The sequence below is a fragment of the Anomaloglossus baeobatrachus genome, chromosome 4 (genome assembly GCF_048569485.1).
Source record: "Anomaloglossus baeobatrachus isolate aAnoBae1 chromosome 4, aAnoBae1.hap1, whole genome shotgun sequence".
NCBI classification, from domain to species: Eukaryota; Metazoa; Chordata; class Amphibia; order Anura; family Aromobatidae; genus Anomaloglossus; species Anomaloglossus baeobatrachus.
The window spans coordinates 659,157,814-659,180,422 of record NC_134356.1 but is presented as its reverse complement, the minus strand read 5'-3'; the positions used below and the strand labels follow the sequence as shown (position 1 = coordinate 659,180,422).

The 22,609-nt window shown below is 50.4% G+C and overlaps 1 protein-coding gene across 1 annotated transcript; it reads left to right on the top strand.

Moving 5' to 3' along the window:
• Positions 1-454: 454 nt before the first annotated feature.
• Positions 455-21,489, top strand: QTRT1 (queuine tRNA-ribosyltransferase catalytic subunit 1). Its single transcript, XM_075343114.1, has 10 exons — positions 455-699; positions 1,597-1,665; positions 8,184-8,322; positions 9,150-9,228; positions 9,313-9,428; positions 13,581-13,719; positions 15,372-15,447; positions 19,322-19,431; positions 19,507-19,591; positions 20,305-21,489. The coding sequence occupies exons 1-10, from the start codon at positions 475-477 to the stop codon at positions 20,455-20,457; spliced, it is 1,191 nt and encodes a 396-aa protein (XP_075199229.1). The 5' UTR covers positions 455-474; the 3' UTR covers positions 20,458-21,489.
• Positions 21,490-22,609: the final 1,120 nt, after the last annotated feature.

Here is a 22,609-nt window from a genome sequence, read left to right as displayed (position 1 = left end):
TAAAAAAAACGCAGAATAAGAAACTAGACAAACAAACTAACTTCAGCAATGTTCCTTTAACGGATGGGTAACCAGTGCAATGACTGGAACAGGCTGGATGCTATAATGTGGCGCTGCGGATGGAAGGTGGCCAGCATAGGGAATCGATGAACGTTTGGTAACCTAGCTTACAAGTCTATATGACTTAGTGGAGATTTAGACTTATTTTTCCTTCATGGATGTGAGTGCAGCCATCACACTACACCCGTACATAGGCTGTACCATGTTCCAGAACTACAAATGACAGCATGCCCATGTTACAATAGTGACTGTATCTATTAGTGTTTAATAAAGTTGTCTTAATACAAAAAAAAAGTAAAATGTAAAAAAAAGCAGTGTATCACTTTCAATAAAGTTGTTTAAATAAATAAAAAAAAAATCATTTCCGCTCAGATGCTGGAACGCATGACGTCACTTCCGACTGTCAATGGGAAGATGGCGGCGCCCAAAGGACACGCGTTAATTCACCGGGTTTTAGCAGAATGTCCGGTCACAAAAGCTCGGGCCTGCGAACTGGTGTTACCCCACGGGCCCGTGAAGACTCCGGTGTTTATGCCGGTGGGAACTCAGGGAACGATGAAGGGGGTGACGGCCGATCAGCTGCGGGACCTGGGCTGTGAGATCTGCCTGGGGAACACCTACCACCTGGGAATGAGGCCGGTACGGATTATAACACCGGCTGCTGTCTGCTCAGCCCGATCACTTCACTACAACTCCCAGGATTACATTCTGTGTCTAATAAAGTTTTTCATTTTTGAATGTTTTTTTTTTCCAACCCAATATGCAAATGAAGCTGCCTCCTGATCCCATTGGCTGATAGGCGTCACGTGACTTAGTTCTATGCCAAATCAAGCTAGAAGCAGCTTGTTCCTCTGTTATTCCTCCTGGAAATATATGATTATTGCCCTGCGGGTGTATGGAGGGGGCTCAGGAGCAGAATCCAGGATTAGCGACCAGAGCTAGCTCCGATTACTGCTGTTTAACCACTTAAATGCCACAGTGATGCCATTTTTGCTATATATTTCGATCCTGCGGGACAAAGTGAAGATCCCCTGGAGGAATAAACTGTGACAATATCCGTCAGGTTTGGATTGTCGCTGACCGTCCTGTGTAATTAGCGGCTTCATTTTTATATTTCGGTCTTATAGTCCCAGCATTTTATTTTTTTCCAATACATTTCCAGGAGGAGTAAAAGAGGAGCGGAACAACGCAAACTTTAAAAAAAAATAAAGATGTCCCAGTATTATTTTGTGAGGCACACAGGTTGTGTAGCTGGGATAATCTCCCGTCCCAATAATGGGGTCCTAAGCCCCCTGCGTCTGCCCACCAGCTCCATAGACCGAGCCATCCGTCAGTGTCCTATAGACCCCTGTTTAGGGACTGGTGGTGGCTGTGGGACCCCCAGAGATCATACATTGATCACCTGTCCTGTAGCCTTCTGTTCCCCTGTACTGAGTGCCCTGATCACCCTCCCCCGGTCCGTCTAGGCACATGACCTGCCCACTTCCCATACATAACAGCTTTTAATCCCTTTTATTTATTTTTTTTGTCCATCAGGGCCCAGAAATAATGAAGAAAGTTAACGGCCTCCACGGCTTCATGAGCTGGGATCGCAACCTCCTGACTGTAAGTGTGGAGAGGGAAGATGGAATGGGGGGGGCATCTCTGGGGGTCCTTAAAGGGGGATTTATCAATGATAAGAAACACATAAAAAATGATAGTACATGAAATAATAAGCGTTTTCTCAAATACACGTCATTAGCAAATATGACCATTTCCCTCAGTATTCTGGGGGCGCAGGGTTTACTTTCATGCCCCCAGAATGAGCACAAGCACCGGGGGAGATACCACCTGTGTGTGTGTATGGGGGAGATACCACCTGTGTGTGTGTGTATGGGGGAGATACCACCTGTGTGTGTGTGTATGGGGGAGATACCACCTGTGTGTGTGTGTATGGGGGAGATACCACCTGTGTGTGTGTGTATGGGGGAGATACCACCTGTGTGTGTGTGTATGGGGGAGATACCACCTGTGTGTGTGTGTATGGGGGAGATACCACCTGCGTGGGTGTATGGGGGAGATACCACCTGCGTGTGTGTGTGTGTGTATGGGGGAGATACCACTTGTGTGGGTGTATGGGGGAGATACCACCTGTGTGTGTGTATGGGGGAGATACCACCTGCGTGGGTGTATGGGGGGAGATACCACCTGCGTGGGTGTATGGGGGGAGATACCACCTGCGTGGGTGTATGGGGGGAGATACCACCTGTGTGGGTGTATGGGGGGAGATACCACCTGTGTGGGTGTATGGGGGAGATACCACCTGTGTGGGTGTATGGGGGAGATACCACCTGTGTGGGTGTATGGGGGAGATACCACCTGCGTGGGTGTATGGGGGAGATACCACCTGCGTGGGTGTATGGGGGAGATACCACCTGCGTGGGTGTATGGGGGAGATACCACCTGCGTGGGTGTATGGGGGAGATACCACCTGCGTGTGTGTGTGTGTATGGGGGAGATACCACCTGTGTGGGTGTATGGGGGAGATACCACCTGTGTGGGTGTATGGGGGAGATACCACCTGTGTGGGTGTATGGGGGAGATACCACCTGCGTGGGTGTATGGGGGAGATACCACCTGCGTGGGTGTATGGGGGAGATACCACCTGCGTGGGTGTATGGGGGAGATACCACCTGCGTGTGTGTGTGTGTATGGGGGGAGATACCACCTGTGTGGGTGTATGGGGGGAGATACCACCTGTGTGGGTGTATGGGGGAGATACCACCTGTGTGGGTGTATGGGGGAGATACCACCTGCGTGGGTGTATGGGGGAGATACCACCTGTGTGGGTGTATGGGGGAGATACCACCTGCGTGGGTGTATGGGGGAGATACCACCTGCGTGTGTGTGTGTGTATGGGGGCGATACCACTTGTGTGGGTGTATGGGGGAGATACCACTTGTGTGGGTGTATGGGGGAGATACCACCTGTGTGGGTGTATGGGGGAGATACCACCTGTGTGGGTGTATGGGGGAGATACCACCTGTGTGGGTGTATGGGGGAGATACCACCTGTGTGGGTGTATGGGGGAGATACCACCTGTGTGTGTGTATGGGGGAGATACCACCTGTGTGGGTGTATGGGGGAGATACCACCTGTGTGGGTGTATGGGGGAGATACCACCTGTGTGGGTGTATGGGGGAGATACCACCTGCGTGGGTGTATGGGGGAGATACCACCTGCGTGGGTGTGTGTATGGGGGAGATACCACCTTTGTGGGTGTATGGGGGAGATACCACCTGTGTGGGTGTATGGGGGAGATACCACCTGCGTGGGTGTATGGGGGAGATACCACCTGTGTGGGTGTATGGGGGAGATACCACCTGCGTGGGTGTATGGGGGAGATACCACCTGCGTGGGTGTATGGGGGAGATACCACCTGCATGTGTGTGTGTGTGTATGGGGGAGATACCACCTTTGTGGGTGTATGGGGGAGATACCACCTGTGTGGGTGTATGGGGGAGATACCACCTGCGTGGGTGTATGGGGGAGATACCACCTGTGTGGGTGTATGGGGGAGATACCACCTGCGTGGGTGTATGGGGGAGATACCACCTGCGTGGGTGTATGGGGGAGATACCACCTGTGTGGGTGTATGGGGGAGATACCACCTGCGTGGGTGTATGGGGGAGATACCACCTGCGTGGGTGTATGGGGGAGATACCACCTGCGTGGGTGTATGGGGGAGATACCACCTGCGTGTGTGTGTGTGTATGGGGGCGATACCACTTGTGTGGGTGTATGGGGGAGATACCACCTGTGTGGGTGTATGGGGGAGATACCACCTGTGTGTGTGTATGGGGGAGATACCACCTGCGTGGGTGTATGGGGGAGATACCACCTGTGTGTGGGTGTATGGGGGAGATACCACCTGTGTGTGGGTGTATGGGGGAGATACCACCTGTGTGTGGGTGTATGGGGGAGATACCACCTGTGTGTGGGTGTATGGGGGAGATACCACCTGTGTGGGTGTATGGGGGAGATACCACCTGTGTGGGTGTATGGGGGAGATACCACCTGTGTGGGTGTATGGGGGAGATACCACCTGTGTGGGTGTAGGGGGGAGATACCACCTGTGTGGGTGTAGGGGGGAGATGCCACCTGTGTGGGTGTAGGGGGGAGATGCCACCTATGTGTGTGTGTGTGTGTGTGTGTATGGGGGAGATACCACCTGTGTGTGTGTGTATGGGGGAGATACCACCTGTGTGTGTGTGTGTGTGTATGGGGGAGATACCACCTGCGTGGGTGTATGGGGGAGATACCACCTGCGTGGGTGTATGGGGGAGATACCACCTGCGTGGGTGTATGGGGGAGATACCACCTGCGTGGGTGTATGGGGGAGATACCACCTGCGTGGGTGTATGGGGGAGATACCACCTGCGTGTGTGTGTGTGTATGGGGGCGATACCACTTGTGTGGGTGTATGGGGGAGATACCACTTGTGTGGGTGTATGGGGGAGATACCACCTTTGTGGGTGTATGGGGGAGATACCACCTGTGTGGGTGTATGGGGGAGATACCACCTGCGTGGGTGTATGGGGGAGATACCACCTGTGTGGGTGTATGGGGGAGATACCACCTGCGTGGGCGTATGGGGGAGATACCACCTGCGTGGGTGTATGGGGGAGATACCACCTGCATGTGTGTGTGTGTGTATGGGGGAGATACCACCTTTGTGGGTGTATGGGGGAGATACCACCTGTGTGGGTGTATGGGGGAGATACCACCTGCGTGGGTGTATGGGGGAGATACCACCTGCGTGGGTGTATGGGGGAGATACCACCTGCGTGGGTGTATGGGGGAGATACCACCTGCGTGGGTGTATGGGGGAGATACCACCTGCGTGGGTGTATGGGGGAGATACCACCTGCGTGTGTGTGTGTGTGTGTATGGGGGCGATACCACTTGTGTGGGTGTATGGGGGAGATACCACCTGTGTGGGTGTATGGGGGAGATACCACCTGTGTGGGTGTATGGGGGAGATACCACCTGTGTGGGTGTAGGGGGGAGATGCCACCTGTGTGGGTGTAGGGGGGAGATGCCACCTATGTGTGTGTGTGTGTGTGTATGGGGGAGATACCACGTGTGTGTGTGTGTGTGTATGGGGGAGATACCACCTGTGTGTGTGTGTGTGTGTGTATGGGGGAGATACCACCTGCGTGGGTGTATGGGGGAGATACCACCTGCGTGGGTGTATGGGGGAGATACCACCTGCGTGGGTGTATGGGGGAGATACCACCTGCGTGGGTGTATGGGGGAGATACCACCTGCGTGTGTGTGTGTGTATGGGGGCGATACCACTTGTGTGGGTGTATGGGGGAGATACCACTTGTGTGGGTGTATGGGGGAGATACCACTTGTGTGGGTGTATGGGGGAGATACCACTTGTGTGGGTGTATGGGGGAGATACCACTTGTGTGGGTGTATGGGGGAGATACCACCTGTGTGTGTGTATGGGGGAGATACCACCTGCGTGGGTGTATGGGGGAGATACCACCTGCGTGTGTGTGTGTATGGGGGAGATACCACTTGTGTGGGTGTATGGAGGAGATACCACCTGCGTGGGTGTATGGGGGAGATACCACCTGCGTGGGTGTATGGGGGAGATACCACCTGCGTGGGTGTATGGGGGAGATACCACCTGCGTGGGTGTATGGGGGAGATACCACCTGCGTGGGTGTATGGGGGAGATACCACCTGCGTGGGTGTGTGTATGGGGGAGATACCACCTGCGTGGGTGTGTGTATGGGGGAGATACCACCTGCGTGGGTGTGTGTATGGGGGAGATACCACCTGCGTGGGTGTGTGTATGGGGGAGATACCACCTGCGTGGGTGTATGGGGGAGATACCACCTGCGTGTGTGTGTGTATGGGGGAGATGCCACCTGTTTGGGTGTAGGGGGGAGATGCCACCTATGTGTGTGTGTGTGTGTGTATGGGGGAGATACCACCTGTGTGTGTGTGTATGGGGGAGATACCACCTGTGTGTGTGTGTGTGTGTATGGGGGAGATACCACCTGCGTGGGTGTATGGGGGAGATACCACCTGCGTGGGTGTATGGGGGAGATACCACCTGCGTGGGTGTATGGGGGAGATACCACCTGCGTGGGTGTATGGGGGAGATACCACCTGCGTGTGTGTGTGTGTATGGGGGCGATACCACTTGTGTGGGTGTATGGGGGAGATACCACTTGTGTGGGTGTATGGGGGAGATACCACTTGTGTGGGTGTATGGGGGAGATACCACTTGTGTGGGTGTATGGGGGAGATACCACCTGTGTGTGTGTATGGGGGAGATACCACCTGCGTGGGTGTATGGGGGAGATACCACCTGCGTGTGTGTGTGTATGGGGGAGATACCACTTGTGTGGGTGTATGGAGGAGATACCACCTGCGTGGGTGTATGGGGGAGATACCACCTGCGTGGGTGTATGGGGGAGATACCACCTGCGTGGGTGTATGGGGGAGATACCACCTGCGTGGGTGTATGGGGGAGATACCACCTGCGTGGGTGTATGGGGGAGATACCACCTGCGTGGGTGTGTGTATGGGGAGATACCACCTGCGTGGGTGTGTGTATGGGGGAGATACCACCTGCGTGGGTGTGTGTATGGGGGAGATACCACTTGTGTGGGTGTATGGGGGAGATACCACCTGCGTGGGTGTATGGGGGAGATACCACCTGCGTGGGTGTGTATATGGGGGAGATACCACTTGCGTGGGTGTATGGGGGAGATACCACCTGCGTGGGTGTATGGGGGAGATACCACCTGCGTGTGTGTGTGTATGGGGGAGATATCACTTGTGTGGGTGTATGGGGGAGATACCACTTGTGTGGGTGTATGGGGGCGATACCACTTGTGTGGGTGTATGGGGGAGATACCACTTGTGTGGGTGTATGGGGGAGATACCACCTGTGTGGGTGTATGGGGGAGATACCACCTCTGCGTGGGTGTATGGGGGAGATACCACCTGCGTGGGTGTATGGGGGAGATACCACCTGCGCGTGTGTATGGGGGAGATACCACCTGCGCGTGTGTATGGGGGAGATACCACCTGCGCGTGTGTATGGGGGAGATACCACCTGCGCGTGTGTATGGGGGAGATACCACCTGCGCGTGTGTATGGGGGAGATACCACCTGCGCGTGTGTATGGGGGAGATACCACCTGTGTGTGGGTGTATGGGGGAGATACCACCTGCGCGTGTGTATGGGGGAGATACCACCTGCGCGTGTGTATGGGGGAGATACCACCTGCGCGTGTGTATGGGGGAGATACCACCTGTGTGTGGGTGTATGGGGGAGATACCACCTGTGTGTGGGTGTATGGGGGAGATACCACCTGTGTGTGGGTGTATGGGGGAGATACCACCTGCGTGGGTGTATGGGGGAGATACCACCTGTGTGTGGGTGTATGGGGGAGATACCACCTGCGCGTGTGTATGGGGGAGATACCACCTGTGTGTGGGTGTATGGGGGAGATACCACCTGTGTGTGGGTGTATGGGGGAGATGCCACCTGCGCGTGTGTATGGGGGAGATACCACCTGCGCGTGTGTATGGGGGGAGACAGGATTAGACACAAAAAGGCTAGGACGGGCTGGGACCAGGTACAGGCAGAACAGGGCAAACAGGACAGTACAGGACGGGCAGGTGACTTGACAACTAGAGAGACCGAGTACAACTGACTAGGAGACTGAAGATGTTAATCAGGCACCTCCCCTAGTGGGAGAGTGCCTTAAGTACCCAGTGCCTCTCAGTGATAGGCTCAGAGGCACTTTCAAGAGTGGCCCGCTGGCCCTTTAAGAGAAGGACAGCATTGCACGGCCACCGGGAAGCAGGTGGAGGAGGCACCCACATGGAGGCGCATAGGGACGTCGGGCAACAGTGAATAAGCCGTCCGTGGCGGAGAATGACAGTGCTTCCTTTCAGGGAGGGAGAGCGAGGAGTGCAGGGATGTAGCGCGACAGTGGAGAGCCGCTCTCCGGAGCTCAGCGCCTCCTACCACTGAGGCTTCTTTGAGGCGCCACCTATTGAGTGCTATGTTTCCTGTGTCTGTGACTTTCCCCATAATAATCCTTGTAGGACAGCGGAGGCTTCCAGATGGTGTCGCTGGTGGAGCTCTCCAAGGTGGCGGAGGACGGTGTGCACTTCACCTCTCCGTATGACGGGAAAGAGATTCTGCTCACGCCGGAGAAATCCATAGAGATCCAGAACGCGCTGGGTAAGAGGCGTAAAAAGGGTCATGATCTGGTCTTAAAGGGACAGCGCACACAATACTGATGTAAGGTCTTTTGCCAGGTGCTAGCACTGATGAGACGCACGTAACATGGCCATTCCCTCTAGGGTCATCATATTAGGGATGAGAAGGAAGATTTGCTTTACCCTGGTCCAGGCTCCAGACCCTCATGGCGGCCAAACCAGGGCATCCTGGCTGCCTTTTAGGCCCACATGGCCTCACGCACCGCCATTACGTGCGTCCCTTTATGACATCGCGGGGTCTGACAAGCTATGAACAGGCCTGATCTGCTGAACTCTATCAGGAAGCCTTATCATTTTATGTACGCAGCTCCCATGCAGACCTATGTTGTCATTTATGGGGGTTACAATATTTTGCGATTGTGCCTTGAAGCCCCTTGCACTACATCACCATTTTCAGGATGGGGCAGCAAACTACAGGCGCTCTGCCCCACCATTCTTTTTGTTTAAAGCCATGGCTGGTGCAGGCGGTATTATGATGTCACCGCAGTACGGTGCCTGTGCTAGACGCAGACGTCACAGGATACAAGGGGCTGTTCCCTGACGTGTGATTGGTGGATACCAAATTGCAAGTCAGCATATTAGGTTTGGGAGAGCCGGTCCACATGAACCCTTGGGAGAAGGGAGGATACCCACTAAGCCCTGGGCCTGCAGCTGGATGAGCAGATATGTCTAGGAAGGCAGGGACTCTCCTCCCCCGCTGAGCAGCCGCAGGTGAAGATGATGGTAGACAGCACAATGTGCCCCGGCAGCGGCTCCTTCTCACCCCTTCCCCTCTGTCTTCACTCTCAGGCTCCGACATCATGATGCAGCTGGACGATGTGGTGAGCAGCACAGTCACAGGCCCCCGGGTGGAGGAGGCCATGTACAGGTCAGCAGGAGGCGCTCACGTGCAGCGATCCACGTCTGTAATTATGGGATGTTACGTGACGTGTTTGTTATTTTCTGGCTTCAGATCCATCCGCTGGTTGGATCGCTGCATCACCGCCAACCAGAACCCGGAGAAACAGAACCTGTTCGCCATCATTCAAGGAGGTCTGGACGCTGAGCTGCGGAAGAAGTGCTTGGATGGTGGGTATCACTGTGCAGCCAGTTATATGAGCCATAATTCTGCATGCTTCAGAGCTGACATTTCCCAGCATTCTCTGTTGCTCCGTGATCCACTAATAGGGTTCTCTGATGACTGATGTTCTGGGAATTATAGTCTTTATTAGCTGTAGTACCCGGCGTTGCCTGGGATAGTAACTGTCTTTCTTTTTCTCTCCCAGTCTCTGTCTGTCTCTCTATCTCTTTCCCTGTCTGTCTGTCTCTTTCCCGGTCTGTCTCTCTTTCCCGGTCTGTCTCTCTTTCCCGGTCTGTCTCTCTTTCCCGGTCTGTCTGTATCTTTCCCGGTCTGTCTGTCTCTTTCCCGGTCTGTCTGTCTCTTTCCCGGTCTGTCTGTCTCTTTCCCAGTCTGTCTGTCTCTTTCCCGGTCTGTCTGTCTCTTTCCCGGTCTGTCTGTCTCTTTCCCGGTCTGTCTGTCTCTTTCCCGGTCTGTCTGTCTCTTTCCCGGTCTGTCTGTCTCTCTTTCCCGGTCTGTCTCTCTTTCCCGGTCTGTCTCTCTTTCCCGGTCTGTCTCTCTTTCCCGGTCTGTCTCTCTTTCCCGGTCTGTCTCTCTTTCCCGGTCTGTCTCTCTTTCCCGGTCTGTCTCTCTTTCCCGGTCTGTCTCTCTTTCCCTTTCCCGGTCTGTCTCTCTTTCCCTTTCCCGGTCTGTCTCTCTTTCCCTTTCCCGGTCTGTCTCTCTTTCCCGGTCTGTCTCTCTTTCCCTTTCCCGGTCTGTCTCTCTTTCCCTTTCCCTGTCTCTCTCTTTCCCTTTCCCTGTCTGTCTCTCTTTCCCTTTCCCTGTCTGTCTCTCTTTCCCTTTCCCGGTCTGTCTCTCTTTCCCGGTCTGTCTCTCTTTCCCGGTCTGTCTCTCTTTCCCGGTCTGTCTCTCTTTCCCGGTCTGTCTCTCTTTCCCGGTCTGTCTCTCTTTCCCGGTCTGTCTCTCTTTCCCGGTCTGTCTCTCTTTCCCGGTCTGTCTCTCTTTCCCGGTCTGTCTCTCTTTCCCGGTCTGTCTCTCTTTCCCTTTCCCGGTCTGTCTCCCTTTCCCGGTCTGTCTCTCTTTCCCGGTCTGTCTCTCTTTCCCTTTCCCGGTCTGTCTCTCTTTCCCTTTCCCTGTCTGTCTCTCTTTCCCTTCCCCTGTCTGTCTCTCTTTCCCTTTCCCTGTCTGTCTCTCTTTCCCTTTCCCTGTCTGTCTCTCTTTCCCTTTCCCTGTCTGTCTCTCTTTCCCTTTCCCGGTCTGTCTCTCTTTCCCGGTCTGTCTCTCTTTCCCGGTCTGTCTCTCTTTCCCGGTCTGTCTCTCTTTCCCGGTCTGTCTCTCTTTCCCGGTCTGTCTCTCTTTCCCGGTCTGTCTCTCTTTCCCGGTCTGTCTCTCTTTCCCGGTCTGTCTCTCTTTCCCGGTCTGTCTCTCTTTCCCGGTCTGTCTCTCTTTCCCGGTCTGTCTCTCTTTCCCGGTCTGTCTCTCTTTCCCGGTCTGTCTCTCTTTCCCGGTCTGTCTCTCTTTCCCGGTCTGTCTCTCTTTCCCGGTCTGTCTCTCTTTCCCGGTCTGTCTCTCTTTCCCGGTCTGTCTCTCTTTCCCGGTCTGTCTCTCTTTCCCTTTCCCGGTCTGTCTCCCTTTCCCGGTCTGTCTCTCTTTCCCGGTCTGTCTCTCTTTCCCTTTCCCGGTCTGTCTCTCTTTCCCTTTCCCGGTCTGTCTCTCTTTCCCTTTCCCGGTCTGTCTCTCTTTCCCTTTCCCGGTCTGTCTCTCTTTCCCTTTCCCGGTCTGTCTCTGTCTCTTTCCCTGGCTGCATTGTGACATGCCAACATTCCATTTAAGGGCGTGGCTGCGCATTCTTCTGAATTCTGGCTGCCTTGTAGCTCCCAGCGCCATTGACTTTAATGGAGGCAGGTTTTTTGGCGAATAACCATAAAATGTGGGGTTAACATTTCCCCTCAAAACATAGTCTATGATGTTCCCTGAGTCATATGAGTTGTCTGTGCAAAATTTCATGGTTGTAAATGCGGCGGTGTGGATTCCTTTAGAGGACATACACACATACTCATACATACATACATACACTCAGCTTTATATATTAGACTAGAGATGCGCGAACTCGCAGATGGTTGGGTTTGGCGGGTCCAACTAGACTTTATAAAAAAAACCACAAACCCGTTGAAGACTGGACTTGAACCCGGACATAAGCGCGGACCCCTAACCCCATATAAGTCTATGGGAACGTAACTTGTACTCTGTAAAATAGTGCTAGTAAGGGCTAGGAGTCTGCAAAGCAGGAGAATTATACTTACCAAGTCTTCCACACTGTGTCCATGTCCGCTCATTAGCTCTCATGCATATTCACTGCTTCCCCTGTCCACCTTCTGTGGTTGCAATCATACTACCAGTGTCTGTGATTGGTTGTGGACTGTAAAAATAAATAATGTATAAAAAAAAATGCTGTGCAGTTTCCTCTAATTTTAATACCCAGCAATGATAATTATGCATTTATGCAGACAGCTGGGGGCTGGTATTCTCAGGCTGGGGAGACCCATGGTTATTGGGTCCCCCCAGCCTAAAAATAGCCACCTGCAGCCTCACAGGATTGGTACATCCATTAGATGTCCTCCACGGCCATTACACAGTACATAGTAGAGACACATATATAAAATTATCTCAGCACAGGAATATTTTATATAACATCTAATTATGGATATTATTATTACTCCAAGATCTATTGATTAAAATGAATTTTTTTCAGTTGGGAAAACCCCTTTTAATTTTTTTTTTCCTCTTTTTTTTATTGTCATCATATTCCACAGCTCTTTACAGACATTATCATCACTCTCCCCATTGGGGCTCATAATGTAAATTCCTCACTACTATGTCCTTGGAGCGATTATTGGACAAATGCTCAGGAGCTTTGGCACCGTCTCTCCAATGATCGTCTGTGGAAGTGAATCTCATTTTAAGAATTTAATTCCATGATCATCGGTTTCCTTATAGAGTCCATGTTTATTCATGGAGTGTAACCATTTTAATTGGTGTTTGCCGCACTTTCCTGCAGTCCAGTCCATATGTGAACAGCATTTTTTCCTCTGTTTTGATATCAGTAGTTGTTAAATTCTGAAATATATTTATTTAATATCTCCTTATAGTAGTTGGGGCTCCTGTGTTGTCCTGCTGAGCTCCAGACATCTAATATATAAAGCTGAATGTGTTTATGTATGTATGTATGTATGTATGTATGTATGTATGTCCGGGATTGGCATCTGCACCGTCGCAGCTACAGCCACAAAATTTTGCACACTCACACGTCTGGACCCCGAGAAAGTCATAGGCTATGTTTTGAGGGGAAATTTTAACCCCGCGCTTTACAGTTATTTGCCAAAAAACCTGCCTCCATTAAAGCGAATGGAGCTGGGAGCCACTGTGCAGCCACAACTTCAGAAGAATGCGCAGCCACGCCCTTATATGGAATGTAGGCGTGTCACAATGAAGCCAGGGAAAGAGGCAGACACAGACAGGGTAAGAAACAGACATAGACAGGGTAAGAAACAGACATAGACACGGTAAGAGACACACAAAGAGACAGACAGAGACAGACTGACAGGGAAAGTGACAGACAAAGAGGCAGACACAGGGAAACAGACAGACAGGGAAAGAAAGGGTAAGAGACAGACAAAGACAGGGAAAGAGATAGATAGACAGACAGGGAAAAAGATTGAGACAGATGGAGAAAGACAGAGACAGTCAGAGACAGACAGGGAAAGAGACAGACAGACAAAGAGAGAGAGACAGAGAGATATATATACAGAGGGGGAGACAGACAGAGAATGGGAGAGAAACAGTTACTATCCCGGGCGTTAATACATTCTATTCCGGGAATGTTAATACATTCTATTTTGTTAACAACAGTTATTAACCCGGGCGAAGCTAGTTACATATAATTATTAGCTTCTGCCTGCAGCCACCACCAGAGGGAGCCCCTGAGCTCACTATATGAATATTGTCATCCCTTGAGCTCCCTCTAGTGGTGGCTGCCAGCATTGTATCCTGGGGGTCTTATTTAGACCACACGACTAATCACAGTCTTCCATTCCTCTTTCCTTCCATTGACATTTTGTAACTTTAGTTTTCAATCTGTAAAAAGAAAATTATATATCTTTTAGAGATGATCAAGCGGGACGTTCCTGGATTTGCCATTGGAGGCCTGAGTGGAGGGGAGGAGAAGGACCACTTTTGGCGGATGGTGACCCTCAGCACTGACTACTTACCCAAGGACAAACCTCGCTACCTTATGGGAGTCGGGTAAGGTCCTTCTGGACATATCGGCCTTTAGTTGATTTCCGCGCTTTCCCCAAAGGGGGGGCATTGCAAAAGTTTTCATCTGTGGGTGTGGAGACCCCCACCGAAGGGGCAAAGTGCTGGACTGATGGGAGCTCGGCATGGATCCATAGAACATCTGTGTGTATGTACACCGCTTGTTCGGCCTTGTGTCAGAGATGGAGGGGCATATCGCCCAGCTGAGCAGCTCTGCCCCATCTATCAACACTTTTGACTTGTTAGACGTTTTTATTTTCTTCTGGTGGCTGTCCATGTGTGATCCGCTGGAGTTCAACTTCTGGGGATCTGTATAACAAAGTCTGCACAGCGCCACCCATATGGTTGTGGCTGCGTCTGGTACTGCAGCACCAGGTACAGTCGTCCACACCAATGAGCTTCTCAGCCTGGGCTGTAGCATGGTGGTCTCCATTTCATTGTGTCTTAGTTTTTTGTCTACACTGCCCTTTGCTCCACCTTTTCGCAATCACTCTCATCTTCCTCATTGATTACTCTGGGGTCGTCGCTCCACTCTGTGCCCGGCTTATACCACACATCCATCGTTCTTGATATTGAGACCCCCGTCACTGATCTTCACAGCTTTCCTCAGCCTCAGTGGAGTGTTGTTTATACATTTGGACTAGGTTCCAGTTTGGGGCTCCCTCTTGTGGTCAGTGCTGGTAATGAAGTTGACTTGCTGAATAGAAACCAGCCAGCTGGGGATGATTGGCAATCGGGGTGTTCTGACTGGGCCTATATAACTGAGTAGTGTTCTCTTGTTCCTGGCCGATGCTCAGTGTTGTCCTGTGTGCTAAGGACATTCTGAAGCTAGCCCTTCCTTCTGTGTCTACCAGAACTCCTTTCAGATAAGTTCGGTCTTTGTACCTCTGCTGGTGGTTTCCACTTTCTTGTTGTTTTTTCTGTTTAGTTACAAAGGCTTATTTCCTATTTTGCCTGTGTGGACTTGGATCATTCCCTGCTGGGAATGTCTGTGTATTTTGCTCCATATTCTGCTATGTATTTTGTTTTGTCATGCTTGGTACTAATTTCAGTCCCTCCACTATATTAGTGTTTTGTTTCGATCCCAGTAACACCTGAGTACTGATATAGTGGGCGAGAGTCCGTGTGGGCTCAGTATTTTTCCATATCAGGAGTGTTGGTTCCTTTTTCTAGGTTATTGCACGGCTGCAGACAGTGCTCTTTTCTGTCCTTTCCTATTTTAGATAGTTTGGGCCTCATCTTTGCTGAATCTGTTTTCTACCTGTGTATTGTGTTTTCCTATATCACTGTCATCTGGGGGCTATCTATATCTTTGGGGACTACTCCGAGGCAGATTAGCCTTTCCTGTATTTCTCTGTAGGAATAATTAGTTCTCCGGCTGTGTTGAGGCGACCAGGTCATCGTAGGCTCGCCCCACGGCTACTTCTAGTTGTGTGTTAGTGTTAGGTCTGCAGTTCGCTGAGATCTGAGATTCCAACCACTCTGGTAACATTCTGGGTTTCCCGTTTTTTTTGTCCTTTTTCTGAGCCTTCTCGGTCACTGAATCATAACAGTGGAGTCTCATCTCCCAGGTCCCGATTAATCTACGACGTATCTATAGGTAAAAAGTTTTCAGTTTCATCCATATTTCTCTTCTCCAGATACGCCACTGACCTGGTAGTTTGTGTCGCTCTTGGGTGCGACATGTTTGACTGCGTGTTCCCCACCAGGACGGCCGTAAGTATCTTCTGCCTCGTGGATGAAGACACTTGAACCTCCTAACCCTCTCAGGAGTAGGGTTGATGCCCGGAGCAAACGTTCATCCAATTGTTTTGTTTGTCTGAAGGCCCTTATACACATTAGATGGCGGTTGACCTCACCATGCTTCAGACATCTCGCCCATGCACATTAGTGCTCGTTCCTGGGTTCTTTGTAGGAAAGCCTCTGCCAGACATCTGTGTCGGTGGATTATCTCCAGGAGAACAAAGCAATAAGCAGTTAAAAATTGTGTTATATATCTGGCATCGAACAGCTGTGATCATAGTATGCTCCAATCGCTGCCATCAACCACTTAGTTGCTGCTGTCAATCTATGACCACGGCATTGAATAGGCGTGAACACGTTGCCACAGCGTTTAAGGTGCCCATCTGCCCCCTGTGTTGTGATTCTGTTTCATGTCCAACGGATGCCAGTTGTGTTATTCAGCCGTCATCCAACAGCAGCGACCGGAGTGCTGTCTGATCGCTGCCATCCACTACTTAGTTGCTGCTGACGTTGTTTGGCAGCAGCATTTAATAGGGGCGAACGTGTAGCCGCAGCGTTTAAGTTGCCCATCTGCCCCCTGTGATGTGATCTTGTTTAATGTCCAGAGATGCCAGTTGTGTTATACAGCCGGCAGCGACCAGAGCGTGCTCCGATCACTGCCATCAACTACTTGGTTGCTGCTGTCATTCTAAAGGCCCTGTCACACACAGAGATAAATCTGCGGCAGATCTGTGGTTGCAGTGAAATTGTGGACAATCAGTGCCAGGTTTGTGGCTGTGTACAAATGGAACAATATGTCCATGATTTCACTGCAACCACAGATCTGCCAAAGATTTATCTCTGTGTGTGATGGGGCCTTTAGGCAGCAGCATTCAATAGGGGAGAACATGTAGCCAGAGCTTGCTCCGATCGCTGCCATCAACCACTTAGTTGCTGCTGTCAATCTATGACCACAGCATTGAATAGGCGTGAACATGTTGCCACAGTATTTAAGTTGCCCATCTGCCCCCTGAGATGTGATCCTGTTTCATGCCCACAGATGCCGGTTGTGTTGTACAGCCGGCATCCAACAGCAGCGACTAGAGCTTGCTCCGATCGCTGCCATCAACCACTTAGTTACTGCTGTCAATCTATAACATAGGCATTCAATAGATGTGAACACGATGCCAAAGCGTTTAAGTTGCCCATCTTCCCCTATGATGCAATTCTGTTTCATTTCTGATGGATGCCAGTTGTGTTATACAGCCGACATCCAACAGCAGCTACCAGAGCGTGCTCGGATCACTGCCTTCAACTACTTAGTTGCTTCTGTCATTCTTTGGCAGCAGCATTCAATAGGGGTGAACATGTACCCGCAACGTTTAAGTTGCCCATCTTCCCCCTGTGATGTGATCTTGTTTCATGCTCGACGGATGCCAGTTGTGTTATACAGCCTGCATCCAACAGCAGCGACCAGAGCGTGCTCTGATCACTGACATCAACTACTTAGTTGCTGCTGTCAATCTGTGACCGCAGCGTTCTATAGGTGCGAACAAATTGCCACATCGTTTAAGTTGCCAATCGGCCCCGTGTTGTGCGATCTCGGGGTGCCGATGGGTTGCAGTTGTGGCCCCCCTTGGCTGACACTCTGTTAATTCTGTGAAGCCCCTTGATCCATATGGGCAGTGAGACCCTATGTATCGCTCCACTCTGCAGACTGAACACTATGACATGGTCACGTTGGGGTTAATATAATATAAAAAAAGGCTTGTGTCGGATAAGAGTCCTGTTGGGCTGGGGGGGGTCGGCCATGTTGGGCTCCTGGTGGATTCCCCCCTCTGGGTCCGGTGTTATCGTCACTCCTCGGTGAATATGGGGGCCACGTTCTCATTATTCGTGTTACGCTCCACAAATCCCCAATCTTCAGTAATTCCACTAATCCTTGGCAGACAATGAGGCCCCGTCCTCCGGGGGGCTCCTGTAATCTCACCGTGACAATAGAGGGGCGTCCGCCACATTTGGGAACAGTTTTCTTTTTCCTCATTAAATGTATTGGACTTTTCACAAGTTTAAACATTATCCCCCCCATCTATAACATCCCGATCACTGGGGGTCCGACCACGGGACCCCCCTACCCCAAGAAGAGCTGCGTGTAAATGGAGATACGCTCCAATTATGTGCATCTGAGCGTAATCAACCATCCATCCATTCACCCGGGGATCTTCAGGGACTCCGTTTTCGGCATTGCTGGGGGTCCTAGCAGTGAGACCCCAGCAATCAGGATCCTATGGATTGGGGATAACATCTAAACATGAGAATACCACTTTAATATAAAGGCTGGGTTTGCTTCTGTAGCCTCTGTGCTGCGCTCTATTGCTGGCTGCAGAGTGAGGTAACTGAGTGTCGGTCAGTGAGCCCGCATGGCTCTGATGGGGAGTTTGTGACTTTTATCTGTATGTTCTTAGCTGTATGAGCACAGACCATGTAAAGGTTGAATGTGCTGGAAACAAAGAGCTTGTAAAAGCCAAACAGCAAAAGGTTTAATTATTCTGAATTGCTACAATTATATTTTTTGGCACAAATACATGCATTTATGTAAAAAACACAACAAAAAGCTATTGATGGACAAACCCTTTAAATGTGAAGCATCTGTGGAATCTCATAGCACATATCTCCACTGCTGCAGAACCTCTTAATACACAGCTTTACTGCTGCAGAACCTCATTGTGCACATCTCAGCTGCTCCGGAAACTCATAATGCACACCTCAGCTTCTGCAGCACCTCGCAATATACACTGCAGCTACTGCAGAAACTCATAGTAAACATCCCAGCTTCTGCAGAACGTCCCAAAACACACTTCAGCTGCTGCAGAATCTCCTAATACACACCTCAGCTGCTGCAGAACATCCTAATACACACCTCAGCTGCTGCAGAACATCCTAATACACACCTCAGCTGCTGCAGAACATCCTAATACACACCTCAGCTGCTGCAGAACATCCTAATACACACCTCAGCTGCTGCAGAACATCCTAATACACACCTCAGCTGCTGCAGAAACTCATGGTACACATCTCATCTGCTGCAGAACTTTCCAATACACTCTTCAGCTGCTACAGAACCTCATAATATACACCTCATCTCCTGCAGAACCTCTTAATACACACATCAGCTGTTGCAGAACCTCTTAATACACATCTCAGCTGCTGCAGAACCTCTTAATACACATCTCAGCTGCTGCAGAACCTCTTAATACACATCTCAGCTGCTGCAGAACCTCTTAATACACATCTCAGCTGCTGCAGAACCTCTTAATACACATCTCAGCTGCTGCAGAACCTCTTAATACACATCTCAGCTGCTGCAGAACCTCTTAATACACACATCAGCTGCTGCAGAACCTCTTAATACACATCTCAGCTGCTGCAGAACCTCTTAATACACATCTCAGCTGCTGCAGAACCTCTTAATACACACATCAGCTGCTGCAGAACCTCTTAATAAACATCTCAGCTGCTGCAGAACCTCTTAATACACATCTCAGCTGCTGCAGAACCTCTTAATACACATCTCAGCTGCTGCAGAACCTCTTAATACACATCTCAGCTGCTGCAGAACCTCTTAATACACATCTCAGCTGCTGCAGAACCTCTTAATACACACATCAGCTGCTGCAGAACCTCTTAATACACATCTCAGCTGCTGCAGAACCTCTTAATACACATCTCAGCTGCTGCAGAACCTCTTAATACACATCTCAGCTGCTGCAGAACCTCTTAATACACACATCAGCTGCTGCAGACACTCCTAATACACACATCTAAGCTGCTGCAGAACCTCCTAATATATTTGTTTTGTCACTTGTAGAGGTTTGGCTCGGCGCTGGTCCCGTGGGGATCTCTTCAGATAAAGAACAAGCAGTTTGCGAAGGATTTCCAGCCGATAGACGCGGCCTGTAAATGCCCCACGTGTCAGAGGTAACGTCCTGCATATTACTATCTATACATAGTGACCGCAGATCTGTGTCCTCAGTCTGCTGATTTCCTCCCTAGATATTCCCGCGCCTATATCCATGCTCTGTACAAAAGTGACACCGCGGCCATGCATCACATCACCATCCATAACATAGCGTACCAGGTATGTGCCGACACCACGACTGCGGGTATCTACAGGGGACACTTATACTGTGACATCGAGTCTGCCCCTCCCACCACAGGGTGAGTCAGGAGGGAGGAGCTATGTGACACGGAGTCTGCCCCTCCCAACACAGGGTGAGTCAGGAGGGAGGAGCTATGTGACACGGAGTCTGCCCCTCCCAACACAGGGTGAGTCAGGAGGGAGGAGCTATGTGACACGGAGTCTGCCCCTCCCACCACAGGGTGACAGTCATGAGGGAGGAGTTATGTGACATTGAGGCTGCCCCTCTTACCACAGAGTGACAAGAGGGAGGAGCTATGTGACAGTGTCTACCTCTCCAACTACAGGGTGAGTCAGGAGGGAGGAGCTGTGTGACATGGAGTCAGCTCCTCCCACCACAGGGTGATAGTCAAGAGGGAGGAGCTATGTGGCATGGAGTCTGCTCCTCCCAGTTCAGGGTGAGTCAAGAGGGAGGAGCTATGTGACATGGAGTCAGGAGGGAGGAGCTATGTGGCATGAAGTCAGCTCCTCCCTACACAGGGTGACAGGAGGGAGGAGTTATGTGACTTGGAGTCTGCTCCTCCCAATTCAGGGTGTCAAGTGGGAGGAGCTATGTAACAGAGTGTGCTCCTCCCACTACATGGTGATTCATGTGGGAGGAGCTATGTGACATGTTGGGAGGACATAACCTGTTTTCTCCTCCCTTTCCGCAGCTGACCCTGATGCGCTCGGTGCAGGAGAGCATTGTGACCGGTCGTTTCCCGCAATTCGTGCAGGATTTCATGAGGACCATGTACGGCACAAAGGACAAGTACCCACAATGGGCTGTGGACGCCCTAAAGACTGTCGGCATCACCTTAGAGTGACCCCTGGGTGACATGGTGGCCGATCATTCCTTGTCTGGGATCCGTCGTCTTCACACACAGGACGGGAGGTTGTGGAGGGGGGGGTGTTGCCTCCAGAAGACCTGCCTGTGGTGGCTGCTCGCTGATGCAGCAATCCACCTCCTTATCTATATTCCATACTGGCCTCCATACTGGACACCACCGAGCTGTCCCCGAGTGCTGGGCGAGGACCACATCAGGGACTTTGAGGCCGTGGTAGTCACTCTGTACGTTCCCGGGAGCCGTGGTGCGCGCTGTGCCCAGGACCGAGGAGGGTTTCTGCATTTTATCCATGAATCCTTTAATATCTTTCTCCACTTTTTTAATATTTTTTTTTACTACAATAAAGCAGAGATGGCGGCGTCACTCCGACCGGGGATGGGGAGTTCCTCTACATTAATCTTCAGCAATGGCCGCAAATTGTGCCGAATTCTTCACTATCTCCCAGGATATACCCGGTGCTGGTCAGGTACGATCCATCTCACCGGCCAATATTTTGACTACAAATGAAGGATCCCACGAATTACAACATGGATCAGAACCAGTTTGTAAGATCCACACCACAAAGAATGGGGGAGGGGGGTCCTATGTATTGATTTAAAGGGATAACACCCAGGAAGCACCCACCGTATATTTACAACATTGACAGTACGCAGTTAATACCGAGTATATACAGTTGAAACCAGAAGTTTCCATCCACTCTATAGACACATCTGCAGGTTTTTCACTTCACGCTCTATTAGACAAATCTGTAGGTTTTTCCCTCCGCTCTCTATACAGACACATCTGCAGGTTTTTCCCTCTGCTCTCTATACAGATCCATCTGCAGGTTTTTCCCTCCACTTTCTATACAGACACATCTGCAGGTTTTCCCCTCCACTCTCTATACACACACACACATTTGTAGGTTTTTCCCTCCGCTCTCTATAAAGACACATCTGCAGGTTTTCCCCTCCGCTCTCTATAAAGACACATCTGCAGGTTTTTCTCACTATCTGACATGAAATCAGAATAAACCTTTTCCATTTTCGGTCAATTAGGAACCAAAATTATTTCTATTTACCAAATGCCAGAATAATGAGTGAGAGAGAATGTTTTAAGGCATTTTCATTACTTTCTGCAAAGTCAAAAGTTTCCATACACTAAGAGTACTGTGCCTTTAAACAATATTGGACAGCCCATGTGATGATGTCATGTCTTTGGAAGCTTTTGATAGGTTTATTGCCAACATCTGAGTTAATTAGAGACACACCTGTGGATGTATTGTAATGCACACCTGAAACACACGGCTTCTTTGTGTAGCATCATGGGAAAGTCACAAGAAATCAGCCAAGATCTCAGGAAGAGAATTGTGGACTCACACAAGTCTGGTTCATCATTGGGTGCAATTTCCAGATACCTGAAGGTGCCTCGTTCATCTGTACAAACAATTATACACAAGTACAAACAAAATGGGAAAGTCCAGCCATCACACCGCTCAGGAAGGAGATGGGTTCTGTGTACCAGAGATGAACGTGCTTTGGTCAGACATGTGCAGATCAACCCAAGAACAAAAGCAAAAGACCTTGTGAAGATGCTGGCGGAGGCTGGTAAGATTGTGTCATTATCCACAGTGAACCGAGTACTGTATCATCATGGGCTGAAAGGCCACTCTGCCAGGAAGAAGTCATTACTCCAAACGAAACATAAAGAAGCCAGATTAATGGTTGCAAATGCATACAGGGACAAAGACCTTGAATTTTAGAAACATATCCTCTGGTATGATGAAAGTAAATTGAACTGTTTGGCCATAATGACCATCGTTACATTTGGAGGAAAAAGGGAGAAGCTTTGAACCCTAAAAACATCATCCCAACTGTGAAACATGGTGGCAGCATCATGTTGTGGGGTTGTTTTGCTGCAGGAGGGACTAGGGCACTTCACAAAATAGATGGCATCATGAGGAAAGTAGATTATGTGGAAATACTGAAGCAACATCTCAAGACATCAGCCAGGAACTTAAAGCTTGGGTGGAAATGGGTCTTCCAAATGGACAATGACCCAAAGCTACTGCCAAACTGGTTACAAAGTGGCCTAAGGATAACAAAGTCAATATTTTGGAGTGGCCATCACAAAGCCTTTATCTCAATCATAT